The sequence below is a fragment of the Heloderma suspectum genome, chromosome 3 (assembly GCF_057233095.1).
Source record: "Heloderma suspectum isolate Gila_16-S chromosome 3, 16-S_ref, whole genome shotgun sequence".
NCBI lineage: Eukaryota > Metazoa > Chordata > Lepidosauria > Squamata > Helodermatidae > Heloderma > Heloderma suspectum.
In genome coordinates, this window is record NC_139460.1 from 121,134,234 (window position 1) to 121,162,217 (window position 27,984).

At 42.8% G+C, this 27,984-nt stretch overlaps 1 protein-coding gene across 5 annotated transcripts; it reads right to left on the reverse strand.

Moving 5' to 3' along the window:
- Positions 1 to 330: 330 nt before the first annotated feature.
- On the reverse strand, positions 331 to 27,959 carry NIPA2 (NIPA magnesium transporter 2). Of its 5 annotated transcripts, XM_084844325.1 has the most exons (9): positions 27,732 to 27,959; positions 22,157 to 22,248; positions 21,112 to 21,171; positions 14,877 to 14,939; positions 8,815 to 9,045; positions 8,061 to 8,117; positions 3,875 to 3,965; positions 2,190 to 2,350; positions 331 to 1,280 (listed from the first exon to the last, which is right to left on the reverse strand). In XM_084844325.1, exons 4-9 carry the CDS (start codon positions 14,920 to 14,922, stop codon positions 643 to 645), a joined length of 1,224 nt encoding a protein of 407 aa, XP_084700451.1. In that variant the 5' UTR covers positions 14,923 to 14,939; positions 21,112 to 21,171; positions 22,157 to 22,248; positions 27,732 to 27,959; the 3' UTR covers positions 331 to 642. The 5 variants fall into 5 exon arrangements, with proteins under 5 accessions (XP_084700451.1, XP_084700452.1, XP_084700454.1 ...); XM_084844326.1 differs by lacking the exon at positions 21,112 to 21,171; XM_084844328.1 differs by lacking the exon at positions 14,877 to 14,939.
- Between the last annotated feature and the right edge of the window lie 25 nt (positions 27,960 to 27,984).

A 27,984-nucleotide genomic window follows, 5' to 3' on the forward strand; every position in this document is an offset into this window, starting at 1 on the left:
CAGGTATAGCTGAAAGAAATCCTGCCTGAAACCCTGAAGAGCCACCCTGCCAGTCAGTGTCAACAATACTGGGCTAGATGCACCAATCATTTGACACTCTATAAAGCAGCCTCCTCTGTTCCATCTTGTTCCTCAGGAATGTTTGGTTCACTCACTAAATCCACATATTGGGATGTTTCCTTTATCTGGATGCACCATACTAAAAATAATTGCACAAACATAGATTGCATACTGATTAGCGGCTGTTCCATGAATTGAAAACAAGGTACTTACATAATTGAGTGAAGTGGTATAACAACAGCTATATGTCAAGCCAAATGATCACTCACTCATGCAGAAATAAAGCATTTATTTGTTAAAATTGTCATTAGTGCAATAAGTCAAACCAAAGTTTAATATTTACATGTTCACATGTAACTTAAGCAAAACATGTTTTGAGGTCCTTTAGTATTTTTTTTAAATGAAAAGTAAGGCAAATAAAAATCCATCACCATTGTTGGTCCAAGCTAGTCAAATCTAAAAAAACCCCCACACGATTGTCTATACATACTGTTTAAATACATCTGTTTCTGAGAAGCGCTTAGAATTTACATTTCACAATGAAACACAGTTACAGAATTGCTCTTTTCTTGAGATGTATTTTTAAGGTGCTGCCAGGTTTCCATTTCTCCTAGAAGACACTCCTTCAGTGGCTTGTAGATCACCTACCCGGGTTGCACTTTCTTCATCGTGATTAAAGCGTTCATACGCGTTTGGCAGACAGCCATTTATTCCTCTGTCATCTTTATGTAAAGACACAGGCAAATTTGCTAGAGTGAAGTTGACATCCTTAAAGGCATGCAATAAAAATATCCCCACTATTATAGTGAGAAAGCCACTTAATGTGCCAATAATGTCATTAGCAGCCATATGTCGCCACTCCTTGAAGAGGATAGCAGAACAAGTTAGAACAGATGTGGTGAAGAATACATAATAGATTGGTGTCACAATAGAAGTGTTGAATATGTCCAGGGCTCGATTTAAATAGTTGATCTGTGTGCTAACACAGACAATAAGGCTTAGAAGCAGAATCCAGGCCAAAGGATGTTTCAGCACAGGTTTTCCAGCAAAAAGTTCCTTTATAGCAATGCCCAAGCCTTTTACGCAGGAAACAGACAAAGCTCCAATGACTGAGCAGATTGTTATGTATACAAGAATGTTGGTTTGCCCATGCCGTGGTCCTACCACAAATATCATTATCAAGGACACAATTACAACGATTGTTGCAAAGACCACAAAACCTGCAACATTAAAAGAAGAAAAGGTGCAGCTGACTCATATGGAGTAATAAAATACACATGCTAAGGGTGTAAAACACACACACACACACACACACCCCAAAGTGCTGCTACTCTAGAACAACCTTCCCCAACTTGGTGCCCCTCCAGAGGTTTTGAACTCCCAACTCCAAGCATTCCTGACCACTGGCCAGGCTGACAGGAGTTGAAATCCAAAATATCTGAAGGACACCAAGTTGGGGAAGGCTGCTCTAGAGCTTGCTCTCTACTGATGCCAGAATTTCATGGGACACAGTAAATACGGTACATTAAACAGCTTGTATCTAGTTAAGATTCAAACAGTGACATGAAGACCCAAGTAGTCATGGCCATCTCTACAACAGAGTTCTACTTCTCAAGAAACTTGATACATTTTAAGAGGACTCTGCAAAACCCAGCTTTTCAGAAAAATAACATACAGGCTGCACCATAAAGATGCCTGTGGGTCTGTCGGTGCTAGCTGTTAGCTAAATTTATGTTGACTTGGTAAAGGCTGGAGAAATGCATTCTAGAACTGTGGGTATTGTTGGGCCTGGTGTGCAGTTCTTTACCATCACTGCCATAATGATGGCAGCAGAGTTTCAGCTGAGAGACGCCACAGAAGGGAAAAGTCTTGCAATAAGCTACAAGGACCGCACAAGCACATTATATTGTAAAAGCACAAACCTCTCTCAATACCCACTAGTTTTTGAACAGCTGGGAGTTTATACCTACATCTAGTTTTCACAGGCTAACACACAAAACTAAAGTCACCTTAACTATTCATTGCTACAGTCTCCCACTTCACAGCTATAAAATAAGCCATACAGTATCTTCTTGAGTTGTGTGTTGCTGTTTTATTACTTTAATGAGAAGATCATTGTATTCTCTCACCTGGATCACCTAGCTTGCGGGATATTTCATTCAAACTTTCTACTGCCTCTTCTTGTGGTGCATGAATGACCATCACTGTTGAACCCAGTATACTTAGCAAACACCCAACTTTTCCATGTAGATTAAGCTTTTCGTTTAAAAAATATGATGAGAGAATGGCACTGAAACATACAAATATAGATCAGAAGTCAAACACTACCCTTAATCACGTATTTCACAAATGAGGTTTTAGCAAACGTCTACAACACTAGTTTGTTGTAGATTCTAATTGCTCCATTTTTATTTGTGTGTTCTTTTTTTAATATTGAAAGCCACCTTAAAGATTCTGTCAGGGTCGGTAGGCAGGATATACTTATTCTTAATAAAATATTGTGTAAAGCCCTTTTAAAGTTTGTTAATCTGAATGTTTTGAAACTAAAATAATCCAAATAATTCCAAAAGGGAAAACACTACATCCAATTACAACTCATACAACACACTAAATGGATATAATTTATTTCTACCTCTAAAAAGTATCCAGTGTGAGTAACTTATTCATAAGCAATGACAAGAGTGATAGGAGAGGAACACTGATATTATCAAGGTAGCAAACAATATCAAAGCATTCAGAAAAGTAAAACCTAAGCAGATCGATGAGTTCTACAAAAGGCAAGAGACTTACCCAGTTCTCTCTCTGAATTGGGTAATGGAACAAAATGGCAAATTCAATGTTAATAAATGTAAAGTAATGTGTACTTGGACAAATAGTCTTAACCGTACATATGCACCAATGGGTTCTCTCTACTGGCTTAAGCTTCGCTGGGAAGAGATCTTACTCTGAGAAGAAAGCTCACTGAAACTAGTGAATTAGGCCAGAGGTGGGCAACTTGTGGCTCTCCAGATGTTTTGGCCTGTATCTGCAATCAGCCCTAGCCAGCATAGCCAATGGTGAGTTGTTGGCCAAAAACACCCCTTCGGAGAGCCACAAGCTGCCCACCTCTGATTTAGGCTGCAATCCTATGAAGATGTACCTGAGAGTAAGCCCATCAAATAAAGTGAGTTTACCTAAGTAAGCATGCATAAGATTGTGTTGTTAAGTGTGCTGTATTAGTGAACAAGGCAAATATAGGTCAGGAATAAAAAAGAGATAGAACAGCCAACATAAAAAATAATACACCGAGTGTATGGAAAGCTAGCCTATAAATGTTTTAAACAAATATAATCCCATTGTCTAACTTTAGGGCGACACAAGAAAATGGCACTCAAAATGATCCAGTAGATGATTAAGCCTGCAATCCTATACACACTTACTTGACAGTGAGCAGGATATGCTCTGAGTAGACATGCTCAGGACTGTACTACTTAAATTTATGAAGACTACTGGGGTGGGGGATAGCAGGAAGATTAAGAGGCTGAATGAAGTAATGATGGATGTGGAGAGATTAAAAGGGAAAGAAAGTACACTTAAAATTGAATGACGTAATGATGGATGTGGAGAGATTCAAGGGGAAAGTACACTTAAAATTGCTGCTTACTGGTTTAATTGGATGATTGTCATACCAAAAACATTTCACACCATGATAGACTGAGAAATTAATGAACACGTGATGCTTCTAACATAGAAAGCTTTGATTGTACTGTACTACTTGCTAAAGAAAGGTGTCAACACAGCAGTTCTGGATCTCTGAAAGTGCTATATTTCTTACCTTACAAGAACACTGAGAGCTCCTAATGGAGTCACCAATGTAGCAGGTGCAAATGCATACGCAGCAAAGTTAGCAACTTCACCAGCTCCCACTACAAATTTAAAAACAAAAGGGTGTTAAGACAAATAAAAAGAAACAAACTGACCATCTGTTCCTGCAGAGAATACAAAACTACCTTTCACCAACATGGAAACTGAGTACTAGCAGACTCAAAGCTAACTCCTAGATGATTTTTTTTCATCATCATCATCATCATTTCTGCACCGCCTCATAGCTGAAACTCTCTGGGCGGTTTACAGAAGTTAAAACAATAAATACAATATAAAAAGTTTAAAAGCCATTTACATAAAAGCATGCAGACAATATACATGAACAACATGTACCTAAAAACAACTTTGAACTGTCAGTCATAACTAAAGACACATCCATGACCAATTAAAACTCATCACATGTTGCCAAATGCCTGGCAAAAGAGATAGGTTTTGACCTGGGGCCAAAAAGATAATAATGTTGGCACCAGGCAGACCTCATCAGGGAGCTTGTTCCACAGATGGGGGGTCACGACTGAGAAGGCCTTCTCCCTCGTTGCTGCTTTCTGAGCTTCCCTTGGAGGAGGCACCTGGAGATGCTGAATGACCTTAGATGCTGAATGAAGCATACAAGTAGGTTCATTTTGGGAGAGGCATGTTGTCAATGTGGTCCCAAGCTGTGTAGGGCTTTATAAATTAAAACCAGCACCGTGAATGGTGCTTGGAAGCATATAGGCAGCCAGTGCAAGCAGGCCAGAGTCAGTCTTATATGTTTGGACCCTGTTATCAATCTGGCTGCTGCATTTTGAACAAGCTGCAGCTTCCAAACCATCTTCAAAGGCAGCGCAATGTGGAGCGCATTGCAGTACTCTAACTTGGAGGTTACCAGAGCATAGACAACTGAAGCTAGGTTATCCCTGTCCAGATAGAGGCATAGCTGGGCCACCAACCAAAGATGGTAGAAGGCACTCTGAGCCTCAAGTGACAAAGATGGTTCCAGAAGGGCCCCCAAGCTATGGACCTGCTCCTTCAGGGGGAGTGCAACCCCCTCCAGAACAGGTTGAACACCCTCCATCTGGTCAGCAGAACCACCCACCAGCAGCAACTCAGTCTTGTCCGGATTGAACTTCAGTTTATTAGCCCTCATCCACTCCATTGTCACAGCCAGGCCCTGATTCAGCACATCCACAGCCTCACCTGAAGAAGATGAAAAGGAGAAATAGAGCTGCGTGTCATCAACATACTGATGACAACACACTCCAAAACTCCGGATGACCACACTCAACCATTTCATGTAGATGTTGAACAGCATGGGGGACGAAACTGACCGCTGTGGAACCCGATATTGGAGAATCCACGGGGCCAAGCAGTGTTCCCCAAACACCATCTTCTGGAGCTGACCCTCCAAGTAGGAGCAAACCACTGCAATGCAGTGCCTCCCACTCCCAGCTCAGACAGCCATCCCAGAAGGATACCGTGGTCGATGGTATTGAAAGCTGCCGAGAGATCAAGAAGAATCAACAGGGTCACACTCCCGCGTCTTTCTCCTGACATAAATCATCATACAGGGCAACCAAGGCTGTTTCTGTGCCAAAATCTGGCCTGAACCACGATTGAAATGGACCCAGATAATCAGTTTCATCCAAGAGTGCCTGGAGCTGGTTGGCAACCACTCACTCAAGGACCTTGCCCAGGAAAGGAACATTTGCAACCGGCCTATAATTAGTAAGGTTTTCTCTGTCTAGGGAGGATTTCTTCAGGAGTGGTCTCACCACCACCTCCTTCAGGCAGCCCAGGACCACTGCCTCTCGCAAGGAGGCATTAATCACCTCCTTGGCCCAGCCGGCTGTTCTCTCCCTGCTAGTTTTTATTAGCCAGATGGGGCAAGGATCCAATATGTAAGTGGTTGCATGAACCTGTCCAAGCATCTAGTCCGTGTCCTCGAGCCGTACCAACTGAAACTCATCCAAGAAAACTGGATAAGACTGTGCTCCGGATACCTCACCAGATTCATCTGCAGTAATACCGGAGTCTTAAGTCCCAGCAGATGCAAGAGATTTTATTCTGGAAGTGCCTAGCTAGTGCATTACAGTGGGCCTCAGATGGTTCCATAGTGTCCTTAGGGCCAGAATGTAAAAGGCCCCAGACAACCCTAAAAAGCTCCGCTGGGTGGCATACGAATGATGAATAGAGGCAGTGAAATACTTTTTCCTTGCCATTACGCTGCCTTTGAATATACCTGCCCACAGACAAGCACCAGGGTCGACTGCATCCACTATGAGTTTTTCTCCACCTGCACTCAAGCTGTCTCATATTTTGTTTCATCTCTCAGCTCCGGGGTATATCACAGAGCCATACAAGCTCTGGAGAGGGCGCTCAGGAGCAATTGTGTCAACCGCCTGAGTCATTTCTGCATTCCACAGGTCGACCAGGGCTTTGACAGGAGCGCCAGCCATATCAGCCGGAACCCCCCTCTCCCTTCCCCAGAGCCCTCTGGAAACCATCCGGATCCATTAGCCTCTGGGGGTGGACCATCTTAATAGGTCCCCCACCCTTGCAGAGGGGAAAAGCTGCTGTAAGTCTAAACCTCTGCAGGCAGTGATCTGACCATGACAAAGGGGCTGATGCAAAGTCCCCCACCTTCAGATCACCATCTCCATGTCCAGTTGAGAAAACCAGGTCTAGAGTATGCCCTGCTACATGTGCTGGTCCAATGACATGTTGGGACAGTCCCATGATTGTCATGGAGGCCATGAAATCCTGAGCCGCCCCAGGCAAGGTGCCCTCAGCATAAATGTTGACATCCCCCAGAACCAACAGTCTGGGGGATCTCGGCAGCACACCCGAGACCACCTCCGCCAGCTCACCTAGGGAGTCTGTTGAGCGGGGTGGCGGGGGGGCAGTACACCAACAGAATCCCTAATCTGTCCCACTGACCCAACACAAGGTGCAAACACTCCAGACCAGTAGTCACGTGGACAGGGAGCCTGCAGAGGGAGATGGAATTCCTATGGACCACAGTGACACTGCCCCTCCCCCCGCCAGCCCTCAAGCCTCTCCTAATGCTGGCCCAAGTACCCTGGTGGGCATAGCTGGGACAGACTGCCTCCTCCCTGTTCACCCAGCCAGGTCTTGGTTACACATGCCAGATTGGCTGCCTCATCCACTATTAAGTCATGGATTATGGGGGCCTTATTCTGAACCAATCTGGCATTTAAAAGCAGCATCCGGTTGCCTGAAGCCAGGATGATAGGGCAACCACCAAATCTGCGGGTGTGGGGAGGCCCAGAACACAGCACAGCCATTGACTGTCTGGACAAGTTGTCTGGCCAGTTACCAGATAACTTTACCTGGCAAGTCCTCACAACACCATATCTCTCTCTCTGTCACTATACTGATTGGCCCCCTAACAGGTCCCCTCAACAGGCCCAATATCCTCCCTCCCAGGCACATACTCAGGCCACCTGAGAGCCAGGAATAGGAACAAGGTCCAGGTCCTGCAGCACTCACAGCTAGGTGGTCTCTGGCACCTTCAGCAGCAGGCGGCCTTTACAGATGGAGTCAGGTTGGGGCCCTACCCTGTTACGCCAGGTAGAAAGAGGCAGGCAGAGAAACAGGGTCCAGGTCCTGCAGGGCTCACAGCTGGATGGTCTCTCAAGAAACGCACAACAAGAGTGCATTTCAGTTTTCTGGTTACATTTTAAATTCTCATTACAGTGCCCCACTACTTTATATAAAATGAACACTTGTAAGAGGAAAATCTATGGTTTCCAATATGAAAGTCATTTTCTCAATTCCCCTCCTGTAGGATTAGAATCTAGACTGCCCAGAGAGCTTCGGCTATTGGGCAGTATAGAAATGAAATGAAATTAATTAATTAATTATATTGTTGTAAAAGCAAACAGATAGAAAACGTCATAAAATGCTACTGTCTGCCTCCAAACCCCCATCTTACCCCCTTTCCAGCATACAGCCTATTCTGTCCTAGGCCCCATTCTGTTCTTCCTTCCCCATCATCTAAATGTAACCTCTTTCACAATGGCTATATTAATTGTCAGCATTCCATTACTGGCTTTTCCCACTTAGACCATTCTGTTTCATATTGCTATAATGGGTTCACAGCATACCGACAGTTTTTAGTCTCTCCAGTTACTTACTTGACAAGAGTCCAGCCCACCATAAGCACTCCTTAAGGTATGCATGGCCACCTTGTCCTATTTTTTTTAAAAAAAGAGAAAAAGTTACTGTCCAGGTTTTTTTAAATGTGCACATACAGATCCAAATGTGCACATACGCATCAACAGCTACTTGCATAGCTTGATGGCCTTTAGAAATAAGCAAGTAACACAGCCTTCCTCAACCTGGGGAAGACTACAACTCTCATCAGCCACAGCCAGTATGGCCAATGGTCAAAGATAGTGGGAGATATAGTATAAAACATCTGGAGGGACCCAGGTTGGGGGAAGGCTGAAATAGCAGGAATTCTTTTCCCACATCATGTGAAGCCGACCACAGCCTCCATGTTTTCAACTCTAAAACTATAAAGCAGGGGTGGAAAACTTGTGGCCTTCCAAATGTTTTGGCCTCCAACTCCCATCAGCCCTCACCATTGGCTATACTGGGTAGGGCTGGTGGGAGTTGGAGGCCACAACACCTGGAGGCCATAAAGGTTGGAAACTGGCTTTAAAAAGAAAAAAGGGAGTGGAGATTCTCAGAATTCTGTCGCATATGCCAAATTCTGCATGAAATAATAGAAAACTTCATAGAAAGAGTTTATTTTGTATATGCATATAAACAACTTGTGTCTGACACAAATCTCCAAATATAGCCAGGAGCTTAACTAAAAAATCAGCCTTCCCTTAAGCATTGTTTTATTTAAGAAATCACTGCCTGAACCAAGCAAAATGTTACCTGCTCTCATGGAGCCCTTCCTGGCCAGCCGAAGAAGACCTTTTTTCTTCAAGATGAAGCTCCCACCAATGAAAAGACTGGAGCTCATTGCCAGTACCAGACCAATGTAGAAATCATATTTTCCACTACTCTCGATCATTTCGTCAGTTGCTGAAGCATTCCAAACTGTCACATTGATCAAGGAACAGAGCTGTTGCCGGTACTTGAGGCAAGGTGATACCAAATTGAAACCTAAGACAAAAATATATGTCATTACAATAAGGCTCATCACAGAGATGCAATCCATAGTTCTGTGCATGCCTCCTGAAGTTACTGCATTCCTTTCAGTGGAAGTGGTACGTCCACTCTCAACATGAGAGTACATGAAGCTAATGAAACACATATGAATTCTCTACGGCAAATTGGCCCCATACGTGCCTAAGCCCCACCCCCACCCAGGTGCCCAAAATAACTGCAGGGTCAGCATGTGTGTCTATTTCTTAATGTTTACAAAACTGTGAGCTGTTATGACCAGTAACAGGGTCAGTTCAACTCCTTTGACACTGCAATGCAGATATAAAATATGTGGGATAAATGTAGAAGCGTTGCAAGAATGGCATTAGTGAGAAAAGTAACAGTACTTAAGAAAAGATGGCATTCAATGAAACTAAAGCAGCAATCCTCTGTACCCATACCTGGAAGTAAGCACAACTGGACACAACGAAACTTACTTCTGAATAAGGTTGTACTGCACCCATCAATTTAGGATGCAAGAGCAGCATTCCTGAAATAAACTATTCTGTATAAGAAAATCCTTACATGTATCTTACACCATTCTAGGGGAGATGAGAGTCAGAGAAGGTAAGAAGCGGCCAATAATTTTTTCAGATATCAGTCTTGCTTAGGCAGGCCAGTTGTGATAAAGGCTTTAACCAAAGGAACATTTGCACCAAGGCAGCACAGGGATTTTATTTATTTATTACATCTCTATATCACCTAAGTTCTTATGTAGCCAAAACACCACTATCCGTGTAAGAAGAAGGTATCATCAGGCTCAGGGGAAGTCCAAGGTTTGCAGAAGAACATAAAATCTGTAGGGGAAAAATCACTAAGGGAGCAGGGCACGGCTGGGAGGGAAGCAGAATGGAATGCAATATCCTGGAAAAGGGTATGGCTGGCTGGCTCAAACCCTGTGCAGTCCACACTGCAACAAACTATGATATTAGAATTAAATATTCACTAGCACGCGGACCCAGCTTTGCACGGGCTGGAACAGCCTTTAGTTTGATACAGCAAAGCCTTCAAGCAAACTTATGCAGCTGCTAGAGTTGGACACCCTGTCCCGGCCCCTAGGCACAGACCCTGCTGTGGTGACCCCCATAGCTCCTTGAGGTCTGTGCACTTCATCCCCTCGGGGGGCGGGGCTGCCCAGCAGAAGAGGGGAGGGGGTAGCTGTATAAGTCTTTCCCTCAGACTACTTTCTCCTGGCTTCAAACTGTATCAACTGCAAATAGGGGTGCACGAAACCCACTTACCTGGTCTCGCAGCTTTTCGCGGTGGGGGGAAGGTGCTTCGCTGCTCTCCCCCCGAAATTCAGGCCGGGGGGGGGAGGCTTCCCGCCTCGCCCGGCCGAAATTCAGGCCGGGGGGGAGGCTTCCCGCCTCGCCCGGCCGAAATTCAGGCCGGGGAGGAGGCGCCTCGCCCGGCCGCGAAATTAAAAGTTAAAAAAAACACACACACGCCCCCGTGATAGGCTACGTGACGATTAACGTAGCCTATCACGGCTAGATTTGCAAAGTCAGCCGTGATAGGCTACGTAAATCGTCACGTAGCCTATCACGGGTGACTTAAAAAAAAAAAAGCGCGTACGCAAATGGCGGCCCCCACAGGGAGCCGCCATTCGCGTTCCTTATTTGGTCGCTGTAGTCTACGTAAATCTTTACGTAGACTACAGCGAAAATAAGGGCAACGCAAATAGCGTTGCCCTTATTTTCGCCATAGTCTACGTAATCTTTATGTAGACTACAGCGACCAAATAAGGAACGCGAATGGCGGCTCCCTGTGGGGGCCGCCATTTGCATACGCGTTTTTTTTTTAAGTCACCCGTGATAGGATACGTGACGATTTACGTAGCCTATCACGGCTGACTTTGCAAATCTAGCCGTGATAGGCTACGTTAATCGTCACGTAGCCTATCACGGGGGCGTGGTTTTTTTTTTTTAGTTTTATTGGAATGGCGGCGGCGGCAGCCGGTCGAAAGATCGGCTGCCGCCCCCGCCCCTGACGAAGACCCGACAAACTGCCGCCGGGACCGACATTCAGGAAAGGTAAGTCCCGTCCCGGGGGGGTGTGCGGAGAATTTCTCCCCGAAACTTGTTCGGGGGGCCAAACACGTTGGCGCTCGGCCCCCCGAAGTTTCGGGGAGAAATTCTCCGCCAACCCTAACTGCAAAACTATATCCTGGTTAAGAAAGTCTGCCATGTAGTGAATGAATATGGTACTACAGGCTTCAACCACACAGATACATTTAAATTAATTATAATAATTAAAAAACAACAGTGCACACCTGTAAGGTCCCCTTAGTTTGCATACCAAGTTTCAAGTGCCTAGGTTTCACAGACTTGGAGCTTCAGGTGTGCAGTTTTCAAACACTTCTATTAAAGAAGTGAATCTTCAAAAATTTTGATTGGCCACCAAAATTTTCACTATGCCTAAAACCATTCCAGACAGAGGAGCACCAAATCCTGAAAGTTTCATAACAATCAGATGTATGGTTTTCGAGTCTGTAGCGGACATACAGACAAACATTACTTTTTACAGAGAGAGATAAGCAACCCCCTACCCCCCGCCAACCTCTTCACTGGCAAAATAGTTTTTGACAGCCTTAAGGGGTGATTTCTGGCAAGTCTCAAGAGGAAAAAAAGCACATCACCAGCTAGAGATACCTCAGAAGTACAGATTGGGGATACAGGTGCATAGCCCATGAAAAAATAGCTACAGAAAAGCAGCAGCAGGCAGCAAGTAAAGTACTACATTGTCTTGCCTGTTCTATAGTCTTCAGATTAGGAAAAGTAGTATTTTCACAACATGTTGCAGTGATTGCAGAACTCACTTCTATTTGATGTGAAATATTTGATGTGTTCTAATTCTACTACCTATTGATTTCAGATTCCCGTCTTGGCTTTATATTATAAAATATCATGGTAGAATCACACTCATTTTCTCTAACATGCATTATCTTATAAACCACTACCCTCCTCATATAACCATCTTCACCCATAAGATCCTGTCTATAATCTAAGAGCAGCACCAGAAGTCCTGCTTGTGTGCCTGCTGGCAAAATTGGTTAGGTTGGTAAGCACACAAGACAGGGCCTTCTTGGTAGTAGCCCCACAGTTGAGGTACCCCGTTTTACTTACTTTTTAGTTATTATTCTAGAAGGCCATAAAAATGTATACTTGTACTACTGCATTTCCTTAAGCAAATTGCATTATCTAAAGCAGTTCTCATGCTCCTATTTAGTTGTATCCACCTTACATATCTGCCTAATGTTCTATTATTTCTCACATTTTGTGTATGTCATTTTGTGAGGGCTTGACCCTGAAAAGCGATTAATAAATTAATTCCAGTAAACTTAAGACTTCCAAAATGTAGAACATATAAATCATTCCTTTTTTCCAGTCCAAAGACCACAGAACAAGCAATTCAAGCACCAAAAAATCACGTCAAAATTAAAACATATGCATTCTGTCAATATAAATTGACAGTGGCTCTCTAACAGGCCAGGCAGATGATCTTCAGATTTAAATTTTGCAAAACCCTGAAAATAGTACATTTGGAATTCTTTGTACTCCATAAATAATTTTGCTAATCCATTTAGGGCATAATCCTACGGACAGAAAGAAGTCCTACAACTCCTAGCACTCCCCATGGCTGGCTGAGGAATGCTGGGAATTGCAGAACTTCTTTCTGTCTAAATATGCAGAGGATGGTAACCTTATAGAATTTCCTTCAAAGTACATGTTTAAGCAAGCTGCTCATCTCTTGCTTCTACAGGCAAATTCATTTTAGAAGTGCATCTTCAAATGGTAGGGTGTGACTAACCTTAGAGAGCAAGTGACATGTATAGCTTCTAGAGATATTTCATGACTAAGGATCAATAATGAAGGTGAATAAGACCTTTCTTGCAGAATTCCTTTGTAGCACCACACCCAACAGGAAGAGCACCAAGGCAATTTTGCAGGACACAACAGAAACATACACAAGTATTTTGCGGACCAGCTTATGCTATTCTGAACAATCTATCTTTCAAGTTTCATAATAACCACTTTGAATGAAACAAGCTGTAATTGGTTTTTTGGGTTTTTTTAAAGATACCAGTTTCGTTCTCTTATAAGTTATATGTCAGTCCAGTAAGGTGCATTGTCCACATATACTAGGACTGAATCACTATTACAAACACATCTAGTTATCAATATTTATTCTTCAGCTAAATATGGATGCTCCAAAGTAATAGGCCAGATAGAAACAGACAATACAGCACAGCCTGAACGCAATGCAAAAGGGTGTCCTTTGTCATTGATAGTAGTGAACAAAGATTTTGTAGCTTTAAAATAAACCATTTTAAAAAAATTGTTACAAGGTGAGTCAATGGAAATCAAGCTAGATGTCAGAGGTTTATTAGGATAAAGGAACAGACCACCACGGGTGACTGTCCCAATGCCTCAAGCATAGGACATTCATGGACTGAGAGGCCAGTTGTGACAGATGTCTTGTCAACTCTGAACAGAAAATCACACTAAATGTTAGACTCTGAGGATGGGGCTGCTGGCCTTTCATGGACAGAGCATGAAAGTGTTTGGCCAGATATATACAGATATACACACACACACACACACACACCTTTCCAACATTCCCACAAGTATAGTGTAAACTGTACCTTCAAAAGAACTGGCTGAATTAAATCTCTGAAGGTTTTCTAAGGAACATTCATTCCAAGGCCTATTCCTCAAGAGACAGTTGTTGGGTTTTTCCAGCCACCGTGTTACTGCTTTTAAAAAATTTTATTGTAATTTTATAAAAGGTACATCTTGATTTGAGATACAATCATGTTAAGGTACAGAAATTGCTGTTCTTATAATGTCACCATGCTTCTTTAAGGTTTTCTGTGTGACACATGAGCCAGGTTGCATGTCCAAGCCAGGATTCCAAGGGAACTCTGGCTTTTCAGAATCAATCAGTGTGCTTGTATATGCTGTCTGATTGCTCCCACATGCCTCCTTCTGCAAAGGGAACCACCTGAACAAATAATGGACCCTCCATCCATTGCTTCTTTACTGTGACATCCAAACTAAGAATTCTGGCTTGTCTCTTCCCAAACAAGCTGGAGTCATAAGCTAACAACAAACCATGCCTTATAACTGGCTTGTTTGGGGAGAGACAAGACAGAATCTCTGGTATAGACAACAGAATAAACAAGCAATGGATGGAAGGTCCATCGTTTGTTTTGACCCTCCCAATTACAGGAGGAGCCAAGAGGGAGTGACTGGGGAGCATTCACCTACACTCTAACTTAGACACAATAAGCCACGATTCTCTGAAACCCTGGCTTATCATGATGTGTAAACTGTTCTGCTTTGGAAAGAGTTCTGCCCCCTGCCATTCTATATCTTTCAGAACAGCAAATTATTTAGACTGGTATGACTGAAGAAGGTAACATATAGATAAGTATTCCAAATTAGAAACAAATCTTGAGAACTCTTAGTTCTTTTTCTATGGCATAAACAGTTTAATGTTTGTGATCAGTCGTCTTTTGGAAGGCTTACAATGAACTTTTTTCCCAAAAAACTACTATTCCAAGAGAACATAAAAGCCATTTCCTCATGGTAAAACTTGTTCCTTGTTTTGCAAATCCTTTGTGCAAGTCTGACTACATTTTTTCAAACACACCCAGCTTTTAAATTCAGTCTTGCACATAATTTCAAAACTAGGGCAGTTATAGTACCCACATTTTATTATCAAGGAGGCGTATTTCTACCTATCAAGTTTGGTGTGTGATCTCTACAAAAAAAATACTCCCTTACCTTGGTGACATTTTACAGACATTTCTTCAAGCCATTTGTCTTCCATTTCACTAATCAAACGGGCTACAATGAAAAATAAAGGATGTCAACCTGAACTCTGCAGGATAGTAACTTTGTCTCATGCTCACTTTCTCTATTTCTTTTTTAAAACACTGTGAGCATGTGGGTAACATGCGTGTTTAAAAAACTATATAGTGTTTCCCTCATTTTCTAGGGCTATGTAAAAGATTGTAGCTTAGTTCTGTAGTTAGGAAAACAAATAAATCCTGAATAACACATGTCAATTTCAGCACAATAAGGACCTCTTTGCCATAACACTAAATCTATGGTTTGGGGTTACCTCTGAGCTGCAATGAGCCTTAACCTCATGCGCTCCCCCTCTTTTTTGTGCACAAGAGGAAAGTGAAAGCGGCTGAACTAGAACTAGCCAGAGTTCCCCGTTACATTTGAATTTGGGGAACTAGTTTAAACTGTAGTTAGTGAACAAATTAGGTAAACAACCCTTGGTTTGATACTGACTTGTTTGAAGTAACTAGTTTGAACTAACCAGAGTATCCTAAGTTCAGATATAATAAGAACCCTGGTTATTTTGAAATCAAAAGCAGAAGCTTTCAATCTCTTCCTCTGACACACACCATGCATTTGCAAGCCTGAAGCTTGCCACAACTCATGCATGTAGCTTAGAGTGCCTTGCGCAAGTATTATCCCCCCTTCGATATTGTGGCACAAAGGTTAAACAAAGGCAAACTGGCATTTGTGGGTTGCATAAGTATTCACCCCCCGAGTCACTACTTGGTAGAAGCACCTTTGGCAGCATTTATAGCTGTGAGTCTTTGGGGGTAAGTCTCTACCAGCTTTGCACATCTAGATCCTGCAATTTTTGCCCATTCTTCTTGGCAAAATTACTCAAGCTCTGTCAGGTTGGATGGCGGCCATTGGTAAAAAAGCAATTTTCAAGTCTTACCACGATTCTCAGTGGATTGAGGTCTGGGCTTTGACTGGGCCATTCTAAGACATTCAGGTTCTTATGTTTAAACCACTCCAGTGTAATTTTGGCTGTGTGTTTAGGGTCATTGTCCTGCTGTAAAGAGAACCTCTGCCCCAGTCCCAGGTCCCTTGCAGACTGAAGCAAGTATTCCTCTAGAATTGCCCTGTACTTGGCTCCATTCATCAAATCCTGACCGGTTTCCCAGTCCCTGCCAATGAAAAGCATCCCCACAATATGATGCTGCCACCATGTTTCACCGTGGGGATGGTATTCTCAGGCGATGAGCACTGTGGGCTTTGTGCCACACATAGCGTTTTGTGTTAAGGCCCAAAAGTTAAATTTTGGTCTCATCAGACCAGAGAACCTTTCCCCACATGTTTGCTTTGTCTCCCACATGCCTTTTCGCAAAATCCAAACAGGATTTGATATGGGTTTTTTTTTCAGCAATGGCTTTCTTCTTGCCACTCTTCCATAAAGCTCAGCTTTGTGGAAGGTCCAGATGATAGTTGTCCCATGGACGGTTTCTCCCATCTCAGCTGTGGATCTCTCCAGCTCCTTCAGAGTTACCACTGGCCCCTTGGGTACTTCTCTAATGCCCTCCTTACCCAGTTACTGAATTTTAGTGGACGGCCTTCTCTAAGTAGAGTCGCTGTTGTGCCATATTCTTTCCATTTTATAATAATGGATTTAATGGTGTTCTGGGTTTGGGATATTATTTTTTTATAACCAAACCCTGATTGGTGCTTCTCCAGAACTTTCTCCTGGACTTGTTTTGATAGCTCCTTGGTCTTCATGATGCTGTTTGTTTAGATACACTCTCCAACAAACTCTATGGCCACCCAGAAACAGGTGCATTTAATCTGAGATCATGTGACACTTGAATTGCACACAGGCAGACTCCACTCAACTAATTATGTGACTTCTGAAGGCAGTTGGTTGCACTAGAACTTATTTAGGGGTGCCACAGCAAAGGGGGTGAATAGTTATGCAATCCAGACTTTTCAGTTTTTTATTTGTAAATCATTTTCTAAAATATGTAGATTCTTCCCTACTTCAACATTATGGACTATTTTGTGTAGATGAGTGACAAGGAATCCTAATTAAATCCATTTTAATGGCAGGTTGTAATACAACAAAATGTGGAAGACTCAAAGGGGAATGGGTGTATACTTATGCAAGGCACTGTATTTCGTCATCATTTGCTTCCTCTCTATTGCTCTAAATACTCTCTAGAAGTTTGCCATTAGAGACATAGTGAACTACTGTGGTTGGTGTAGGCTCTGTACTTGGAAAGGTGCATTACAACTCATCTTGGGTTTTTTGACCAAGCACTGTCAGACTTCATAAGGATAATGATCAGTAGAAAATTATCTGCAACTATCAAATATGTACCACTGTGCTGTATTTTTCTTTTACTTTATAGGAAAAATAGACTTCTCCCTCAGAAGAAGGTCAGGGACTGGTATGCCATACTAAGATACATTAAGATTTCAAAAGTTTGTACTATTATAGGCTTTTGCTTGTATTACTATATTTATTTATTGCATTTTTATACCACCCAGTGGCTGAAGTTCTCTGGGTAGTTCACAACAATATATAGAACTTGTAGCACTAATTAATTATAAAGCATGATTCCATCAGGTACATATTATGAGCTAAGAGGTAGCAACTAATTTATTTAAGTATGTTAATAAATATGATCTGCATTAGCTCAAGCCACTGGTGGCAGAGATATGCTACTTCCCTGGTGAATATTCCAGCAAGCTGAGTGGCCACAGGCTCCACTATTGTTAGCTATATGTTTGATAGCATGATCACCCTCAGAAGAGCTTAGATTTCCAAGACAAATTTTGGGGCTGCTATTTACTTGCTAGTTAACCCATAATGCATGTATGGTTTCAAGTATGCATGTAATCACAAGAAATTTACTTTGAGAATTAGTTTTTTCTTAACTGTTACAATAGCACAAAAGTATAGAGGCCACAGTCATTCCCAAGCCACATATTGGTCATCAACTGAACATTCAGTCCAATACTGCATTCCCACTAACACACCACACTCCTCAGCTTTCACTTATGCAGTAACTAAGAGTTCTTGTCCTACTAAGAATGCAGATACCAAATAGCTTGGCTGGTTCTGCACTAAAGCATACTACTTAAATTTACTTATATAGAGCAGGCAGAGTGAAATCCAGTGGAAGCTGGTGGCTCTGATTTCAGTGGGGCTGTGAATCCATTCTGGGTTTCAGTCAGAACTTTAAAGGAGCTATCCAAGGTGCTGAATTTATCACTACAATAGGTTCTACACCTTGGATAGTTCCTTTAGAGTTCTGGCTGGTTCTAAGCAAAACTCAGAATGGAATCACGGCCCCACCAAAATCAGAGCCGCCAGCCTCCATCAGTGAAATCATTCCATTGGTTCCAACTAAACCACAAAAAACCCTGCAGTAGGTAAATACTAAAATAGCACTTTTATTAGTATACAGAACATCCTCACTGAAACATGAGAACCTCTTTCATCTGGATATTATATGCAGTCTCAAAAATGTCTATTAATAAGGAAACAATGGTGGGGGAAGGGCTGTTGCTCAGTTGTAGAACACATGTTTATCTGCAGAAAGGTCCAGCTTCAATCCCTGGCATCTCCAAGTAAAGCTGGAAAAAAACCCTCCTTGAAACCCTGGATAATCAGCACAGACCACTCTAAGTCTCTGCTTGTTGGGACTGACAAGTAGGTTCCAACCCAACCTCGACTGAGTTGCTGAAGTGCTGCCAGCACCATTTTATGTTGTGAGGAAGAGCAGCCTCTTCTTTTTCGTGGAAAATGAATGTGTGCTGCTGGTGCACCACTTCACTTCCTCCTATTGGCCTGGAGGAAGAGGCAGTGGGGCGAAGCAGTGCTATGCAGAAGAGTAGCACGTACAGTGGCCACCTTTTGGCTAAAACTGAGCTCTGCATGCATGAGCCTCAGGGGTGTTCTGTCCACCTTTGCCCTTCCTTTACCCAACACAAGCTGTGGTTAGCTGCAGGCCACAGCATGGTACTCTGCACGTGTGCAGAAACCTCTCAGTGTTCTGAGGCTGTGAGTCATGAGAGGAGGGAGAAGGGAGGTGACAGCAGTTATGCCGCTCTCTGGGGCTGGGAGGAAGTCAAGGGGCTCCAGGTGACTCTTTCCCTTTGTACACATAATAATGTAGTGCTGGGTGTGTGGGCAGGGACGGAGGGAGGCAATAAACTGAAGTACTGAAGCAAAGCAGCAGTAGAATCCCCTCACTGGTTGTCCACACTCAATCATGTGCTCTGGCTGTATGACTATCTGCTGCCAAGAGCTCTCCTTTTGTCCCTGCATGGGCTCCCCGAATCCACTGAATGGGGAGGCCTCAGTGGAAATCAAACCTGAAAAAATAGCTGAGACACAAAAAGGTCTTCTGCATTTCCTCTGCCCTACAGCCCCTCTCCAAGTGCTCTGTGTCCAAGAGCTGTCCCCATTCTCCAAGGCTTCCTGGTTTTCAAATCTGCCCACCCATCATGCTGGCTCCCCAACTTTTCCTATTCAACTTTCCTCATTACATAGCAGTTGCCTCTCTATCCTTGCCCTCATCCTGTCCCTGCTCTGCACTCTCTCTGCTCACTAGCCCTGAAAGGGAGTCCCTTCTCCTCCTTCTCTGGGGCATCAGCTCAACTGTTCCCTCCCATATCCTCTCTTGGCAGTGAGATTGAGAGTTCAAATAGGAAAGGCAGTTGGCTGACCTGCTGTTTTGGGCTTGTGACACAATTGGAGTCTGAATTGTTCAATGATAATCTGTGTTGTCTTAATTAGTATAAATTATAGATCACTGCTTGGTGGCAGGGGACTTATAAGCGTATGTAAGAGTAGTATACCTTAACATAATTCTTAATATTCCTCTCCACCCCACAGTGCATAGGCTCCAACCCTTTGCTGTTGGGCTTGACCGAAGTTTATAGACACTTGGAAGTGGGACCCAAGTTGCAGGATGGGATTGTGGGAGGGTCCCAGCTTTTGACAAGTTGAAGACAATACTGAGCTAGATTGGCCAATGGCCTGACTCAGTATAAGGCAGCTTCTAATAATAGAAAGTAGGTGATTATTTTCAGCAGCTACTTAAATTTTCTGTATCATAAAGAAATGGGAATTTGCTTTTCCTTCAAGCAAAGTAAGCAGGACTAAATGGCACCCCAGCCCTAAATATTTGCATATCTACATGCAATAGGTATGCATTTTTGGTTATGTGCTGGCAATGCTATTGGTACATGCCATTTTTGTGTGCCTTTGGAGTGGTCATTTAATCCTATTTGGCATATTAACTTCATACTAGTATATGCATTCAAAAATATTTCTTAGCTTTGATGTACAATTATGAAGCATTATTAAAATACGACCTTCATTGTCTGATAGTGCAATTAATATGTACAGTTATCTATGAATAATTCAATAAACTGTAAGCAATTAACCTCATACATTTCTAGCTAGCAAAGTTAAACTTGTTTTCTATTAACTTAGATGGATTAACTTATATGGACCTATAAAATATGACATGCCTTAAATGCTAATTTTTAAAATAAGTATCTCTAAATACATCACAGCTTTCAAGCAAAAACTAGGAGGTAAAGTTTTTCAAACCAGGCTTCCAAAATTATCTATGTCTGTTGAATTTTATATCATTAGCTGCCACAGCATTCATTGTTGACTGCATCATTCATGATGATCTGAAGTATCCCCAATATAAGAACAAGTAGGTAACACTGCTGTACAAGATCTCTATGAAGATGTTAAGAATACTAGACCCCTGAACGTTCTCACAGAACATACATCATAAAAAGCAGAATGTCTGCATTTTAACAGTAGCCTAGAACACTCTTTTGCAAGCATCTTTCATCCTTCACCAATGTTCTCCCTAAAGGGAACTTAAAGGTTTATATAAACAGCCACCAGCAGAGGTTAGTTAGTTAGTTAGTTAGTTAAATTCATGGTGGTCGCTAAACTTAGAGTCCCAGGTTCATCTGCTCAAACTCTATTGCCTTTGCAAGGTGTCAGCTCCCCAAAACTGTTATTGCCTCCTCCTGACCCCAATTCAGTTTCTGCTTTCCACACTATGCCCATTTCACTGCTTAACCTTATGGAAGATCTTGCGGCTACAACAACACATCTATAGTGAGAGACTAGGGCTGCTTAATGGTTAGGAAATGAATAATGTTCTCAGTCACTAGGCAGTAGTGTATTACTTACCACATGATTCTCAGTTTTGTTTCTGCTTAAGGGCTTATTCACCTTATCAGAAATTACCGCCTACAAAAGAAACACACAACACATCTTGTGTTTTCTAGAGTTATCTACCTAGATTCACTAAGGAGTGGTTTATAAGTTGTAAAATTCAAGCGTTACTATGACGTTAGCCTAGCTATCCCGTTAAGCATCTGCAGAAACTTCCCCAACCTGGTGCCCTCCAGACGTACTGGAGGGCAACTGCTATTTTTCCTAGCCAGCACGGCCAATGGCTGGAAATGATAGGACTTGCAGTCCAACACATCTGGAGAGCAGCGGGCTGGGGAAGGCTGATCTATAGTGACAAGGAAAAAGAAACAACGGGTAACCTATTCACACAAGATACAACCTTGACTTGGATATTTTGAACTCCCTGCTCAGTAGCATTTCACTAAAAGCTTTTTACAGCTCTAAAGCAGTGCAAAGTGATTGTTCCAGAGAAATTATAGAAATAGCAACTCTGAAAACTAAGGCTACTTCATGCTGATCAAACTGTTTTACAGCAAACATTCTTGGGTATTTTATATTCATTCGACAGCTTAAAACAGTAAGTCTGCACACTAGTTTTAAGCTGTCTTCTCAGATCCAGCCATGAAATTTCAGGCAGTGGGCAAAATAAAGACATGTAGAGATGGTAGAACTGTCAGCTTGTAGATTTCCACTATTTCTATGAATAGTGCTTAGCTTAGCATTTTTACAAAACCATTCTGCTTCAGCTGCATATAACTTTTGACTTTATCTAAACAAAGCAACTTTTGTCTGGACACGTTAGAGTATTATAGAAAGTCCTTCATGACTATGTCACATGACGCTGTTTCTATAAGGCACAAAGGACCCTGGGACCATTACAATAATAAAAATCTGCACAAAGAACTGCTACTTCCCTGCAGTATTGCATTTTTACAGTCAAATCATATGATACCATGAGAGGCAGAAGATTTTTCCTAAACCAAATAAACTATTATGTGAGCATAAAGTGGATTCAAGTTTACTTTCTCAAGTCATTTACCTGTGGTTGGAGCAGGAGTTCTAGTATTAAGGGATCAGAGTGGAAACAAGTGAAGTGTGTAGAATATTTTCTGCAACAGATCTTTTTCAGCACTATAATTTGCAAAAATTGTATTTTAAAAAAACAATTGTTTCATAACATTAATTTGTAACATAACAAATACAATACAAGTGAAATTGGGTAACTACTAGAACAAGTACTTCTCATATCTAAAATCCAAGTTGTAATTGACTGTTTTCAGATGACTGTTCCTCTTCGGACATACTACGTAAGACTTATTCCCAGGTAAGTGTATATAGGCCTTCAGCCACTTACCTAGATGCAAGCTCCACTAAACTCAACAGGACTTACTTCTGAGTAGACATGTACAGGATTGCACTGTAACTGCACATATTGATTTTTTGACGCTAAACAGTTCAGCTACTTTGAGCTAAAAAAAAAACACCTTTTCAGATATCTACACTGCACTTAAAACTAACAAGGTCAGCCTCCTGTAAAATGTATTCGAGTAGTTAATCCTTAAAGTTACATAAGATTAATAAATATGGTTAGATTTTTTTGCTTCAAAAAGGGAAAAGATCCTGTACAATCGCAGCTTATAAAAGACACTCCTATCAACTGACACTACCTTCTTTGCCAAAAACAAAGGTAGGGCCCAGGATGCCTAATCAGATGAAGAACAGAATAAGTACTAGCATCACCTCTGTCTTGTCTGGATTCAGCTTCAGTTTGCTTAACCCCATCCACTTGCCCAAAGCTTTCAGACACTGGTTCAGCCCTGAAACAGCTGCTCCTGAGTATTTAATTGAAAGAATATAGAACTGGGTGTCATCAGCGTATAGACAACACTCAGTTCCAAAGCTCTCTATATATCAAACTATCAGCAGTAATGCTGAAGAACACCTCAGATCAATTCTCATGGTGCTGAGCTGGCTTCCCAACTGATCACATTCTGAATGTGGTCTGATAGAAACAATTTAAATGACTAGAGTGCCAGCCTATACACCCCAGCCAATTGTTCAAGGATGATATTATCCCCCTTGCTGGGTGGACTCAGAATACATGCTCAGCACTGCATAACACTGCTCCGCCGCACTGCCTCTAACCTATTTGACCATGTTTGAGTTGATCATATTAGAAGTTTCAAATGTGCAATTCCCCACCCCCTACCCCAGGTTGTACTTGTGCAGGTTGTATTTCATTTTTTAAAAAACCCATAGGCAACAAAGACCTGTCAGAGCAGAAGAGGCATAGGCAAGATGTGAGTGGAAACATGTTTTGTAAAAGCAAGCTAAGACAAAACAATATATGACACTGTATTACTCAGGTACCTATGACTGCAAAACCACAAAGAGACCACAGAAGCATTCACACTGCTTGCATACTGCACTGTGCAAACATTATATGCAGGTACACTTGTGCATATATTGATGAATTTAATGGCTGTAAGGAAGGAACTCGGGACTGGATTCAGACCCTGGATGCAATCTTGTATATGTACCCTCTATTCAGTAGAGAGTTCAGGGAACTCATTTGACTCCTCCTGACTTCACAGACACAGGATTACATCCAAGATCTGAAACTCAACCCAGTTCTTTATATACAATTGCTGACATAACCACAGTCCACAGAGCACATATACAAATGCTTGTTCTCTATTGAATCCAGAAGAACCACATGGTAGCTCCATATTCATATGTACTAACACAGATCACACAATTTCTACTTCTAGTATTTATGAGTTACTTCAGTACCAAGGTATTCAAGACAACTAAGCTATAAAACCAATACAAAGTCAAATCCTAAAAGACGACCTATATTTATAACCATAATCACAGCAACACAAATCACAATTTAAGCAGTCAAAGACTAAAAACTAATAAATATATGGGTAAGTATAAAATCAAAAACACCCTAAAATATGATAAGCTGGCAGAAGGCAATAGTAAAAAAGCAGCAGCACAACTATTAGCAGTAGTACAAGCCATATACAAAACAATAAGGCCATTAAAAACAAATAAACAATAGGGCCATAAAAAATGCCAGCAAAAGCTTTTTGAAATAGCATGTCTTCACCAGCCAAGAGAAAACCATCAAAGAGATGTCTAAGTCAGCTTCAGTTGGTAATGAATTCCACGTTATGGGCTAAAAAACAATGGAGAAGGACCTACACTATCCCTTACATTTTTCATTTTGGCACATGATAAATCCCTGAAACAACCTTCAGTCCTTAAGGAGTAGGGTATTCATAAAGGAGAAGGAAATCAGATTGATTATGTCCTTTGCAGCCAAAGATGGAGAAGCTCCATACAGTCAGTAAAAACAAGACCTGGAGCTGACTGTGGCTCAGATCATGAGCTGCTTCTTGCAAAATTTCGGCTTAAATTGAAGAACGTAGGGAAAACCACTAAACCGTTCAGGTATGACCTAAATCATATCCCTGATGAATATACAGTGGAGGTGAGGAATAGATTTCAGGGATTAGACCTGATAGACAGAGTGCCTGAGGAACTATGGACGGAGGTCCGTAACATTGTTCAGGAGGCAGCAACGAAATCCGTCCCAAAGAAAAAGAAATGCAAGAAAGCCAAGTGGCTGTCTGATGAGGCTTTACAAGTAGCTCACGAAAGAAGGGAAGCGAAAAGCAAAGGAGAAAGGGGAAGATATACCCAACTGAATGCAGAGTTCCAGAGAATAGCAAGGAGAGACAAGAAGGCCTTCTTAAATGAACAATGCAAAGAAATCGAGGAAAACAACAGAATGGGAAAGACTAGAGATCTCTTCAAGAAAATCAGAGATCTCAAGGGAACGTTTTGTGCAAAGACGGGCATGATAAAGGACAAAGAAGGCAGGGACCTAACAGAAGCAGATGAGATTAAGAAGAGGTGGCAAGAATACACAGAAGAACTATACAGGAAAGATCTGAATGTCCCTGATAGCCATGATAGTGCGGTCACTGAACTTGAGCCGGACATCCTAGAGAGTGAAGTCAAGTGGGCCTTAGGAAGCATTAGTAACAACAAAGCTAGCGGAGATGACAGTATTCCAGCCGAGCTATTTAAAATCCTAAAAGATGATGCTGTTAAAGTGCTGCATTCAATATGCCAACAAATCTGGAACACTCAACAGTGGCCACAAGACTGGAAAAGGTCAGTTTACATTCCAATTCCAAAGAAGGGCAACGCCAACGAGTGTTCAAACTACCGCACAATTGCGCTCATTTCACATGCCAGCAAGGTGATGCTCAAAATCCTACAAGCTAGGCTTCAGCAGTATGCGAACCGAGAACTACCGGAAGTACAAGCTGGGTTTTGAAGAGGCAGAGGAACTAGAGATCAAATCGCCAACATTCGCTGCATCATGGAGAAAGCAAGAGAATTCCAGAAAAACGTCTATTTCTGCTTCATTGACTACGCTAAAGCCTTTGATTGTGTGGATCACAACAAACTGTGGCAAATTCTGAAAGTGATGGGAGTACCAGACCACCTTACCTGTCTCCTGAGAAACCTGTACGAGGGTCAAGAAGCAACAGTAAGAACCAGACATGGAACAACCGAGTGGTTCAAAATTGGGAAAGGAGTACGACAAGGCTGCATATTGTCACCCTGCTTATTTAACTTATATGCAGAGTACATCATGAAAAATGCCGGGTTGGATGAATCAGAGGTCGGAATTAAGATTGCCGGGAGAATTATCAACAACCTCCGATATGCAGACGATACCACCCTAATGGCAGAAAGCGAAGAGGATCTCAAGAGCCTCTTGTTGAGGGTGAAAGAGGAGAGTGCAAAAGCTGGTTTGAAACTCAACATTAAAAAAACTAAGATCATGTCATCTGGCCCTATCACTTCCTGGCATATAGAAGGGGAAGAAATGGAAGCAGTGACAGATTTTACTTTCTTGGGCTCCAAGATCACTGCAGACGGTGACTGTAGCCATGAAATTAAAAGACGCTTGCTCCTTGGGAGGAAAGCTATGGCAAACCTAGACAGCATAGTAAGAAGCAGAGACATCACCTTGCCGACAAAGGTCCGTCTAATCAAAGCTATGGTTTTCCCAGTAGTAATGTATGGCTGTGAGAGCTGGACTATAAGGAAGGCTGAGCGCTGAAGAATTGATGCTTTCGAACTGTGGTGCTGGAGAAGACTCTTACGAGTCCCCTGGACTGCAAGGAGGTCAAATCAGTCCATCCTAAAGGAAATCAACCCTGACTGCTCATTGGAAGGACAGATAATGAAGCTGAAGCTCCAATATTTTGGCCACCTAATGCGAAGAGAAAACTCCCTGGAAAAGACCCTGATGCTGGGAAAGACTGAAGGCAAAAGGAGAAGGGGACGGCAGAGGATGAGATGGCTAGATAGCATCACGGATGCAATGAATATGAACTTGAGCACGCTCCGGGAGAGAGCGCAGGACAGGAAGGCCTGGCGTGCTATGGTCCATGGGGTCACGAAGAGTCGGACACGACTGAACAACAACAATTCTGTAAGAGACTGATCTTCGACCTGTGAGTTGGGACCCATTACTAGGTTGAGTAAGGCTGGTCCTACTGCTGGTATGACCTAAGGCTGGTCATACCAGCAGCAGCAGCACCACCTCGCAGATATGGTAAAAAAGAAAAGAAACACAAGCCTTTGCTTGTTTGGACTAAAGGCAAGTCCAGTGTCTGAAAAGGTTGAAGACTATTGCCCTAAGGGATGTCAGACCTACATTGCTAATATGCAGTCACTGGAACTATGATAAAAAAAATCTATCCACTCACACCTTAACTTTATACAATAGGGCAGCGGAAAACATAGCCAACATCTTGACAGACATTGAGAAGGTTAGGAGGAAAGGTAAGAATTCAAAGCTAGTATGAGAGAGTGGCTAAAGTTCCCTGTACTTTTCCTGTCTGGCCTCTGCCACCCTGCTGTATCCATGTTCTAACAGATTGTTAAATCCCTGGTAACATGTTTACCATGTTACTACACAATCCTATGCATGCTCACTCAGAAATAGGCCCCACTCTGTTCAATGGGCTTACTCCCAGACAACTGTGCATAGGATTGCTCTTAAAGCCTGTTACCACAACCCACACAAGAGAGAATCTTGTGATTCCTTAAACACTAACAGGTTAAATCAATCGGAGGTTGGTCTTTAAAAGTGCCATACGATTCTTTGCATTATCCCAGCTACCACCCCTTTACATGTCCATTCTATAGTCTGTACAGTAGTTTAAGGTCTAGTGCTAGCAAATGGTAAATAGCATAAGTTAAAGGCGACAGAGAACCTACAAAGCCACAACTTTTAGGCTTGGATTCAGATCTAGTCCTATTCAGAGTAGACCTACTGAAATCAAAGGGGCTTAAATTAGTCATGACTAAGTTAAGTCCTATTGATTTCAACGCGTCTGCGACTAAGCCTGGGTCCAACCCTCAGCTCGGGCTGCAGGTGAAGAAGGGGGGCAAGCAGGCAAGCCAGCTGGCCCTGGGCTACGCGGCGTCACCCTCACGAGTTCCGGCTTCGCTTTCCTGCGGCCGGACGCGCCGGGGAGCCGAGAGGGGAGTCACCCGCCTCAGGCCCAGTAAGTTACCCGCAGCGGCGGCGCCTCTTCCTCACATCCTGCTCGCCCGAAGCGGGGCCGCGGCCGGCGCGGCGGAATGAGGAGGAGGACGACGACGAAGGGAAGGGGAAGAGCAGGGGCCTTGCCGAACACGCGCCGTCGCCATGGGGAACCCCCTCAGGCGGCGCCTTCGCTCCGCGCTGTCGCCCACCGCGTCCCAGCCCAGCGACCGCGCGCCACTCTCGCCGGCTCGTCTCTGGCACACGAGCCGGAAAAGGCGGCG